This window comes from Lagenorhynchus albirostris, chromosome 12 (genome assembly GCF_949774975.1).
Source record: "Lagenorhynchus albirostris chromosome 12, mLagAlb1.1, whole genome shotgun sequence".
NCBI classification, from domain to species: Eukaryota; Metazoa; Chordata; class Mammalia; order Artiodactyla; family Delphinidae; genus Lagenorhynchus; species Lagenorhynchus albirostris.
Genome location: NC_083106.1, coordinates 41143086 through 41155206, shown reverse-complemented (window position 1 = coordinate 41155206; position 12121 = coordinate 41143086). Strand labels below are relative to the sequence as shown.

The following is a 12121-nucleotide window of genomic DNA, read 5'->3' as shown; positions in this document are numbered from 1 at the left end:
ATAAAGGGAAACATTCAGAAATCAACTAAGTGAAAGAAAGAAGAATAAAAAGGGAGAGTAACATACAGAACATTAATTACAATATGCTCAAGAAAAAAATAAGTTGAAAACAGTTCTGAAAAAGAAATCAGACAAAAAGAAATTTACAGCATAGAGTCTAAATTATTTATAGTCGCTTAGAACAGTGTCTGATGCTTGTGGGCTGGCAGACTTACCTATGCAAGAGACCAAAGGCTAGTACAAGTAAACCAGAGGTCAGTTTAAAAGATAATGGTTACTGAAGCACCTAGAAGGAATATTACTGTTCTAAATGCCTCCCAGAAATCTGCAATATAATGCTTCAAAGCATTTCACTCAGCATTGGAGTAGGTTTTAGAAGGATTTCTCTTATGAGAAATGAGCAGATGAGAACTGAAACACTAACTTGATTGACTACATAATTTGGGGGCCAGAAATAAATATGGATAATCATTGAAAATGTAAAGATTTGATAATAATCAGGTTTTATACTCAGGGGAAAGGAAGAAGAGATGCCTTCATATCTTTTCAACCCTATTCTCTAGGATATATTTGGTAAAATTATGTATGATCTAGGTTCATTTTTAAGAAGTTCACTGGAATTCTGAGTGACAAACCATTGGAAAAACACACACTCTCCCTCCCCCAAATGTGGGGAAAATGTGATTTCATTTTCAACTGCCTCACTTTTGTGCCTTCCAAGGATACAAAATAGTATTTTAAATTTATATTATTAATATAACTAGAAAAGTTCCTATAAAATGGTTTTTACTTTGGACACTAATCAAATTTTCAGACAACACATAATTTTCTTTTTTTCCTCATAATGTGAATATCCCTTGGTGTGTCATAAACTAAAGCTAGCTTTTATTTGGTAAACAATTTTTTACCAATAAATTAAGACTAATACAAAATATAGTTTAGGATATAGTTCACAGAGTTGAAAAAATAAGCTGAGAAAAATGATTAACTTTCTATTTGATTACACCGTAACTTCTTAAACGCTCATACTTTTAAATAAATTAGTTTGTTAATTTTATTTTTTTTCTTTATGCGTTCTCATACTCATAATATGCTTTATATACTAATGAGACACAACTTCTCCAGACTTCACAAAACTTATGAAAATCTGAGGGAGTTTTAGTTGTAGTTTTTTTTTTTTTTTTTACCTCTTTGTATTTCTCTGAATTGATGTTCTGGCATTAGAAGTTAATGTAAAATGTATGCCATTTACTTATGAAGTAGATTTTTTCACTCTTTAAGGTATCATCAGACAAAAATATATATGTTATTTAGGATTCCTGAACTAACTGATAAATTAGACCAATATGAAAGATCAGAGGTCCTTCTGTAGGAATGCTAGATTTTAGATTTTATTTGAGAGTATATTTGAACATTTGGAATCTAAACTCATATGGTCACTAACTCTGTCAACATACTGTTGGCAGGCCATGGAAATATCTAAACCAAAGGCATGGTCGCTAAGCTGTGCCCTGGGGTGACTTACACCATAGACCTGGCAACAGCAATTAGAAAAGGCACAACAGTGGTGCTGGGTCACAGTACCCTTATTGATGAGTACATAAACGAAGTAAGATTTATTCTTTTGTTTAAAAATTTTTTATTAGAGTACTATTATATTCCAGGAAGTACAGAGTGATATAGAGAACTGAATAAGATAGTAAAACAAACATACACAAAAAATAAGAAAAAGTTCATGGTAAATATTATGACAAAAAAAGGTTGATGTGACAGGAAACGACTAGAGGTGATACTGGGTTGATGGTAAGAAAAGATCTTTTGAAAAACGTGACATTTAAAATGGCATGATTCGATTTACATCATAAAAGATTACTTCAAGTTTGTGGAAAAAAGTGAAATTGGGGAGGCTAGATAGAAGGCTGTTATATGGTGTCTTGGACTAGTGTTTTCTAAGGCAGGTGGAAGCAGGTGGCGCTGGGAGGTGGAATAAACAGGATTGACATTTACATGAGATAAAGAAAAGAGGGAAAGCAAGGACGACTCCTCATCCTTTGAGCAAAAAGCAGTGCCAAGAAGCAAAGATGATGGGATGGAGATTGAGAATCAATACTTTTGAGTCAGACATGCTGAGCCTGAGATGCCTATTAGACAACCAAGTGACTGAATTTAGGTGACGATATCAAGGCTGGAGATTTAACTTTGGAAGTCACTGACATACAGATGGTGTTTAAACCACAAAACTGGATGAGATCCCCCAAGTAAATGTTTGCTTGAAAGAATATCGGATGTACTAAAAATCTGTATGCAAAAATATTATTTGGCAATATTCTATATAAGCAAGATCCGTGCTAATAAAAATCAATGCCCTATATAATAGTCAATTTGTTTTAAAGCATCTTAAGCTACTTGTTAGTTTTTGAGATGAGTGAAAAGGGCCTCAAGAGGTCCTCTTCAGCTCACTGAGAGCACTTGGATACTTCAGCATAGAAGGCTTACTAATGTGTTTCAGCATTTCTAGTCTTGAAGGACGAATATAATAAGACTTTCAGCTAAGTGAGGAAGAAAACTGAAAATAACTAAAAATTGCTGCACTTAATTAGAAATTTACAGCTTTGTACCTAAGAAACTATGCTCTTAGGAGTAATCTCATTGTTTTAAACCTCAGTTTATTCATTTAGAAAATAGCACAAGGATTTGTACATGTTTGTAGTTTGCAAACATATTGGTATATAACTATTGAAATCCACTGAATTACAAGCTTTTAGAGGACCCTGCCTTGTTCATATTTTGTATCCAAAATGCCAGACTTGGTACCTGGCAAAGAGTAAGTGGTCAATAAATGTTTACTAAAAAACTAAATGAATGACATGGACTTTTATTATTGAGTTAGTTCTTACTACTCTCTACCTTTTCCCCTTCCCCACAGTAACATAAGCAGTAATGAGAAACTTCTAGATAACGAAAAAGAAATTATTTAGAAAAAATATGTATATCTTGCATAAATCCTGTTGACAAAAGCCAACAGAATGTAAGACTTAGAAATGTAGCCCTTTAGAGAAATGAACTAATGAGTATAGTAAATATTTGTTCAGAAAATATTAATCTGATCAGACTGCCAAGAGGGAAGCAACATACACTGAATGGCACCTATCTTGCCCTGCTCTATTTTGTTCTCCATACTGCAGTCAGAGTTTTGAAATTTCAATATTTGAATGCGTCACGCTCCTGATTAAAACCTTTCAGTAGCTCCTCATTGCCCTTTAAAGTCTCAACAAGGCAAACAAGATCCGACCCTGCCTACCTCTACCCCCTTCCTAGCTCTCTATTCCCCAAAACAAAGGTATTTGGGGGCAGGCTGAGGGCCTCTGCACGTACTTCCCCCTCTCCCCAGATTGCTGTTCTCCTTCCCCTCTTGGCCTGACTATTGCTTCTCTTTCAGGTCTCAGGTAAAGGATCCCCCACTCAGAGAAGGCTTCCCCAAGTTCCCAGACTATGGTAGGTCCTCATGGTACATACACTTGTGTCCCATGGTTGTAATGAATTAATGTGTCACACTGTTATTTCTATTTGCCTTCTTTTCTAGATTATAAGCAGTGAGAAGGCAGAGATCATTACAACCCCATCACTGGTCTGACACAGTGCATGGCATATCAGAAGCACTGAATTTTTGACATATGTCAAAATGTCATCAAATGCCAATATATAGAATAAAATTTTCATTACTAATAAAAGAAATGTCATTTGTTAAATTTCTAAATTCCTTGAAGCAATATCTACACTAATCTTATGTTGCAATTCAAGTAAAATATGTTAGATCTTAATAAAATGTTCCAAAATTAAATATTTAATATACAATACTGTAATTTCTTAAATTATGTAAAGCTTTTTCTAATATTAATTTCAAATATACTAATATCTAGAGAAAAGCAACCAATAAACCTAAGATTAGAAGTAGGAATCACAACTTTAATAATTCTCCTGAAGCAAAAAATAGAAGAAAAAGTCATGAACAACTGTTTAATGTTTTAACTAAATTAGTAATAACTGGCTTTTAAATGAAATTAAGGTAGAGAAAAGCTAATATGTTAGGTAATCTTAACACTTCTCAGAGACTACGTCTTTAAATAACTTTATAATCATACATCCATTAAACGCCTTCATATCCAAAATATTTTAATTCTTTTTAGTATCTTGCCATAGGAAATAGAGATAGATTACATTGATTTATTACTACAATGCCACCTAGAAGTTCTTAAGTATTTCTCAGGTGTGTTCTGGGCCCTAGTACCCCGAAGGCACAAACTGTTCTGCATTTCATCACAGTCCTACTATAGTATTTTGCAGAACAGATACACACACACACACACACACACACACACACACACACACACACACAGTACACATTAAAACTACCCAGTATTTTAACATCTCTTTTAAAGTTAGGTATAGATATCATAGTTTCATCTCTTCACTCTCTTCTCCTAAAGATGTCAATATAAAAACTGGATAGACTTAAATTTGCAAAAGGGAGTTTTTGGCAGGGAAAAGAAAATTAAATATTTTTAGATTTGCAAATTAATTCAGAAAGCAATTTAGTACTATTTATTTTAGAAGAAAAAAAGCAGAAAAATAACATAGGTCTGATAAAAGAGGATATAACATAGTTGAAGTAAGAATGTCATTAATTTTCTTGACTGAAGAAAAATTTTAAACTTCCATATTTACTAAGGAAAACATTGCAAATTAACTTTGAATCCAGGAACTGCAGTAGGAAGAATGACGTATAATGGATGTTGGTTGGTTTTTGGTAGACCTTAATTCCATTCCACATTTTCTGAGAAAGCAAAACTGAGCCATGCCTGCTATTCCCACTCTCTGTTCTAGCTGGCTTTTCTCTTTTCTCCATGGTATTTCCCTTCGTCTTCCTGCTTCTTCTTCCTTTGACTTCCCTCTTCCTTACCCAAGTTCTCTCTTTTCCCAGGGTTCAGGCTGGATCTCTGATGCTTCTCTTACATAGTTCCTGCCCTCCTCCTAATTTCTTGGGAGAGGATTCTGAACCTTCAGGGTCAGCTTCACTGATCTCCTGGCACTGCTTAGGGCTTCTGTCAAGGTCATGGTTCGAATTAGCTGAAAAGAGATGATTATTCCAAGTCCTTTTCTATTCCTTCTACCTCAGAATCTGCTTGCAGCTCTTCTTCCATTAAAAGATAGTACTGTTACTCATTTAAAATGGGCATAAAACTGATGAAAATATAATCTTTTTTCAATAGACAGAAATATGATTTCTAAAGAGAGAGAATTCCTTTCTTCCTAACATAAAACTTCTTAAAGAGTTAAGAGAGAGAGCCAGCAGAATGAGTCCTGAGCTTATAGTGCCAAATTTACTCAAAATTTTGCGTTCTAAATAGTCTAGTCCAGTGCTAATAGAATTATAATTCAGAGCCACATATGTAATCTTAACTTTTTAGTAGCCATATTAAAAAGAAAGTAAAATTATTTTTAGGCATATATGTGACCCAATATATCCCAAACACTAGCATCTCAACATGAAATTATATAAAAAGTACTAGTGAGACATTCCATATTCTCTTTTTATACTAAAATTTTGAAACCCGGTATAAATTTTACACTGACATCTGAAATTGGATGAAGTTCATTTCAAGTGCTGCACAGTCATAGGTGGCCTGTCACTACCATTTTAGACAGCACTAGTCTAGAAACCAGAAAGCGGTCTGCAACAGCCTTAAGAAACTGGCTTTTCAGTCACTCTTGATCAAGAGCATTGATTTTAATGCTCTGTTTCTTATTCATGTCATTGTTCTTTCCTACTGAGTGTGACAAATGCCAAAATACCCTGGGATTGTAGAATCAATGCGTCTAAAACCACACTCACCACCTCAGCCCCCTTCAGTGAAGTGGTTTGTCGTGACCTCCCTGTCTCAGACGATGGTCTTCTTTTCGTTATCCTGGTTTCAAATCCTGGGTCAGTTTTAACATTTCCTTCTCCTTTACCAAAGTATTCCATCAAATTACATGATTTGTTCCTTTACAGTTTCTCTGGTAATTCTCAGTGAAATAAACTTAACTCAGGTGCTATTTGGGTAGAATTATTTGTACTTCATATATGTGACAACTTCCTCTTTGGATGCCGTGCCTCAGTTTTTCCTTATTCAGCAACTACTGAGGGCTTACTACATGCCAGGCACAGTTTAAACTGCCGGGGATGCAGCAGTGAACAGTGCAGATAAAGATCCATATCTCATGGAACTACATTCTAATAGGGAAGGGAATCAATATGATGCTATGTGGTAACAAATGTTCTGAAGAAACACAAAGCAGAATAAGAAGACAGAGAGTGACAGCGGGTGCTATTTAAAGTGGTCAAGGAAGATCTTTTTGAGGAGTTAAGATCTGAGCAGAGAATTGAACAAACTGAGGAACAAGCCATGTAGATCTGGGGAAAGAGGATTCCGTTTGGAGGGACTGGCAGATGCAGAGGCCCTGAGATGGATTAAGCTTGGTGTGTGTGGTCCAGAAACTCCAAGTAGTCCAGTATGACTGTAAAAAAGGAAGGGAGAAAGTGGCAGAAGATGACACTGGCAATGCAGCCAGAGGCCAAATCACAAGGTCCGAATCACGAGGCTACTGCAGGCCATGATAAGAGTGTGGAGTGTGTTCTAAACACGACGCGAAGCCACTGGTGGATTTGAAGCAGAAGAATAACTTCATCCAACTTAATTTTTTTTTTTTTTTTGCAGTACGCGGGCCTCTCACCGTTGTGGCCTCTCCCGTTGCGGCCTCTCCCGTTGCGGCCTCTCCCGTTGCGGAGCACAGGCTCCGAACGCGCAGGCTCAGCGGCCATGGCTCATGGGCCCAGCCGCTCCGCGGCATGTGGGATCTTCCCAGACCGGGGCACGAACCCGTGTCCCCTGCATCGGCAGACAGACTCTCAACCACTGCGCCACCAGGGAAGCCCCAACTTAAAATTTTAAGAGCACCACTTTGGCCGGTTGGAAAGCAATTTGTAGGTAGGTAAGAGGAGAAGCAGGGAGACCAAATGTAGGTTCCAGGTGCGGTGCAGAAGAGAACTGCAAATGGCTTGGCCTGGGCTGGTAGTGCAGGAAGTGGTGAGACACGGGCAGATCCGCGCTTACTTACTCTGAAGGTAGAGAGAGCAGGAAGTGCTGACAGGCTGGCTGTTTGGTGTGAAAGAGGAGGCTGAGCAGTGAGGAACGGCAGGGGTCTAAGGAGGGGCGGACTGCTTTAGGCTGGCATGGCAGAGGGGTGCATGGCACGCATTCAAGAGGTCTGCTTCAGACACTTCAACTTAGGGATTTATATCGAGATGTCTCCATTTCATCCTCACTTCAACATCACAGCCATATTAAGCTGTCTAACATAAAAATTTCAGCATGTTATTCCTCTGTCCACAAACCTTTGATAGAATCTCACAGCTTATTGCGTGAACTTTGAACTCCCAAGGCTAGAAGTCAAAGTTTTTCACAATGATCTCTCTCCCCAACTGTCCTCTTATTTTTCTGTATTTCTCACAATGCCTGGGAAATAAGAGTATATTCAATTAAATGTTTGGTAAATGAATAAAAATATTTGTGTTCATCCTTCACCTTATTCAAGAGTCACACTAATGCTGACCTCCTCAATGAACTCTTTCCCAATCGCACTGGTTATACTACTCTTTCTCTACTCTTTTCTCCTACCCAGCAGTATGTTGGTAAATGTTTAACAGCTCTCTGAAAAACAAAGCCCTCAGCTGTAGCACGTGCTGTATCTGTGATGTAAACACTCCCACCATGGATGACTGCAAGCCACCGCCGTGATGACCCTGAATATGAAGCTGAGAAGGTATGTGCATGACAAGCTTGGTGAGCTGGTAGAGCTGCTGCACCATTGCTCCTACAGTACGAACTGTCCAGACCATTTATAAAGTCACTTACTACACAGTGACTTTTACTGTAGGTATCTGTATACAAATCTTTCCCCTATTACACTGTAAATATGTGGAGAGTAAAAATTGTGTCATATACATCACTAAAACCAGCTAAATGACCTTGGGGCCGCAAAGTTCTAAATGGAAAGTCACACATGAACTACAAAATTCCATAATTTTATGCCTGAATGATCCGTGTGTCTCTCAAATTTCTCAGTCCACTGATCTGAATGAGGGCATTAGAATATGAAGTCATATTGGTTCCAAAATTAAATCTGCCTTGAAAAAGGTGAAATAAAGAAATAAATGATGACAGTTTAGGATCACAAATAGAAAATACGATCACAGGGGAATCTATATAATCGCTTTGCTTTAGACTGAGTTGAAAAATAACAATGTAGTTCTTTTGCTTTCAAGGAATTCAAATGTACGCACTGATCAGCCCAGGAAGCATAATTAGTTTTGCACTAAAGTGTAATCATTGAATAGAAAAAAAAGAACACAATGAACTATTAAAAGAAAACTAAAAGATGTAAAATTAGGCTCTGATTGGTCCGCCTGCCGATGCAGGGGATACGGGTTCGTGCCCCGGTCCGGGAAGATACCACATGCCGCGGAGCAGCTGGGCCCGTGAGCCATGGCCGCTGAGCCTGCGCGTCCAGAGCCTGTGCTCTGCAGTGGGAGAGGCCACAGCAGTACGAGGCCCGCATACAGCAAAAAAAAAAAAAAAAAAAAAAAAAAAAAAAAAAAAATTAGGCTCTGATTGGAGCACAGAATGAAAATAATAGCTTTTGGAACTTTTCATAAAGTAAAAAACATCTGATTAAAGAAAAATGAAATTCTTATGCTTTTCTATGCCCATTTTTCTGATACGTAGGCTATGAGGGTTAGTTTAAATCAAATTTAACTCTTGAGTTTAAATTCATGTGAAAGACAAATTCTTCTTTGCTCTAAGTAGGATGAAATACATGTAAGCTAAGGCACAGAAGTTAGACTTGTGTTCAGTTCACTCAGAAATAATTAAAATACATGAAAATGCAGATCTTCTGATACCTTTCATAACATACGCTTCTGCCTAGGCCCTGGCTGTTTCCCATTCTATTCCCTACTCTTACTTCCTTAATGTCACGAACCCCAAGCCACGTCTGTTTTCCCTAAGTGCGGAGGGGTGCAGGCTGTGCTGGGTGAATAGAGTGGAGTGGCTGTAGCGCTCCGGGTCGGGGGTGGAAGGTTTGAGGAGCTGGGCTGAGCAGGAGTCAGGCAAGTGGAAAGTGGTGGAGCAGGTGTCAGAGCACAGCCTCTAGGAAACTATCAGAAAGAATCAAGAGAACAAGATCCAAAGGGCCAGGAAGGGTCTTCTTTCCAAAACAAAGTTCCATTAAAAAATTGCTGGCTTGCTAGAACCGTTGTCATCTCATACGTCTACAAAGAGTGAAACCTCTAACATAATACCCACTTTCACTTTAACGTGAAATCCTTTGTTTAGTTGTTTTCTTAACTTTCCTCAGGTAGACAATCCTGGATGCAACAGCTATTTTCCAGCTTATCTACGGTAATGTGTGTGGCCTACATATTTTAGAAGTGGCGAGAAAGGAAGATACTGTAATTTTGGGAATGGCCTGATGGCCTGAAGCAGCACAGAACAGTTTTACCTTTGGAGGCAATTAATTCTTGGTTATCTTGATATTTATGGTTAATCTGCTTTGAAAACTGATTAAAAAATTATTTCTATCAAGCTAGTAAAAATTGGAGCCACATGTAATAAAGTATTTTATGATGCACAGACCTCGAACAAGATGCAAAGCATTATGTCCTCTCGGGAATGAACAATGTAGACTAGGTATCAAAAAAAAAAAAAAAAAGACAAGACAAGAAAAGAATATCAGAGAAGCATGGATGAAATCTGACAATTTAATATAAGGAAGAGTAAATGAATAATGAATAAAATAATTTGATAGAAAACAGGTGGGAGAAGTGGTGGGCCCTCTTTACATTGCCAAATCTAGCCAGAAAATGTCTATGTCAATACTTCCTGATTGAAAAACAAGGCGGACTTTTAAGGATGTTTTCCATTTTTATCATGTAGTTGAATTATATGATAAAATTAAATCTTCCAAAGTACAGAACATCATAAAGGAGTAGTACCACTCTACCCAGTAAAACTTGTCCTAGATCCTGAAGTAGAAATGTAATGTAAGTATACAGAAGGTAACTAATAAGCAATGCTAACATGCTGACCAACTTCTAATTAGAGTTGTTGTTTTCCTATTTTTGTTTCAAAGGTTTCAGATTTATTTATTCACAAAAGCTCATAAATATTCATGTAGGTATACTCCCTTTCCAGAGTAACATTATAAGTTATTATGAAATACCAGTCACAAATTGGCAGGCTCAAAGTACTCCTGAAAGACACTGCACGTATGTACCTATGTAATAAATAATCTAACAAAAAGCTTGCCCTGTTTATTTTGAAATCCATCATGATCACAATAGAAAGATAATAGTGGATTTCTGGCACTAAATTGCTGAGCTGCTTCTTGTCCAAGTTCTGCACTTGCTTATCAAGTGGTGACTCATGCAGTCAGTCCTATTTAATTACTGGCTTTGCAGGAGACTGTTAAGAATTCATAAATTTAGAAGTTGTGTAAATGAGTGAAAATGTGCAAATTCTTTTAATTATAGTTATAAATGTTCTGGAAATAACAAGCCTGACATAAGAAGATAGATTTAGAAAACCACCTTTCATTTATGTCATTTTAAAGCATAAGAGGCAACTTCCTGTTGGTGAGAAAGTAAATTACTCACTTCTGGTAAGTTTAGGAAATCAGAATAACATCTAATGAATTTTACCTTCCACTGCCCAAATGATATCTAGTGGCTTGGAAAAAGATGTTATACTTTCAAAAAATAAAAGTTTTCCATTTAAAATCTTTAATGCATTCATTTCAAATATTAAACCAAAAAACTGTAAGTGCTTCTCAGTATTTAGGACTGCAGATGTAACATAATTATTTAGCACACGGTTTCATAAGTTCATGTCTCCTTGATTTTATACATTTAAAAAATTAAGTTTGCCCTATGAAAAATGACAAAATACAGTGAATTAACATACAACGTTTTCTATTTCTGTAGCTAGAGAATGTCAAGGAAAATGAACCTCCATAATCTACAGACTATTAATTACCTGGTTTAAGAGATCTTCTACTTTTTTCTGCCATGAATCCCTGGCTGCATTTTTCTCTCGCTCTTTCAACTGCAAAAGTTGAGACATCGCTGACTTTTTATCCTCTTCATGTTGAAGCCTTAACTCTTCGCGAAGCTTAGAACACTCTTGTCTAAAATAGAACAAATGCACTTACTTTGTGAAGAGAATTATTCCTCTCAATAACTGCAGTATAGTTGCTTGCAGGTTTTCTAAGCATTTAATTAATCCTCCTCAAAAGCCAACTCAGAATAAGAGGTGATTATTTCATAGTTAAGGACCATAAAGTAAATTGGTAACTTATCCAGGATCATTTATTTATCAAATTATTAACAGCAGAATAGGTACTAGAGCAATAAGTCCTCTGACTTCAGGTGAGTACTCTTCCTATGTTATAGTCCAGGAAATGAAATAAAAAGTAATCTATATTTAAGCAGAAAAAGAGAATTCCAATTTCTCTGCAATTAATCATGCGAAAAATTCATTAAAAATGCTGCTACTACAGCTTCAACAACGAGACAATATAAGCCATATGACAGAAAACCATTTTCTGCACGTCTGTATAGGTAAGATTACATTACTGAGTAAAGAATGTACCTAAGGTTTTCAGTCCATTTTATCTCTAAGTCATGGGCCATTTTGTCCACTCTCAGTTTCTCCTCTTCTTTCATGGCAGCAAGTGTTTCTTCATGCTGTTGCCTTTCTTGTTCTAGCTCACTCTGAAGAATAAAAACTTTTCAATGAAGACTAGTCTTCAAAAGCAAAGTCACTGTTGCTTATTTCAAATAACAGAGTGCTTGCATTACAACTTTTAAATTCTACAGCACAATAATTGATAGTGCTATCTATGACAATTACTTGAGATTTTCTGACAATAAAATCATGGTACCCATTTAATATTTTAAATGTCCTTGTGCAAGCTATATTTTATTAAGGCTTAAAAGTTTGCAAATTATTTTAATAGTTTAAAG

General features: G+C 36.7%; 1 protein-coding gene across 3 annotated transcripts in view; it reads right to left on the bottom strand.

Annotated features, from left to right (window-relative positions):
- FAM184A (family with sequence similarity 184 member A) overlaps positions 1 to 12121 on the bottom strand; it is a 120269-nt gene that overhangs the window by 29713 nt on the left and 78435 nt on the right. For all 3 annotated transcript variants that reach the window (XM_060167576.1, XM_060167577.1, XM_060167578.1), the window contains 2 exons: positions 11748 to 11869; positions 11133 to 11283 (listed from right to left, as the gene is read on the bottom strand). In XM_060167576.1, coding sequence (XP_060023559.1) covers positions 11133 to 11283; positions 11748 to 11869 — 273 coding nt within the window. The remainder of the gene's footprint in view (positions 1 to 11132; positions 11284 to 11747; positions 11870 to 12121) is intronic.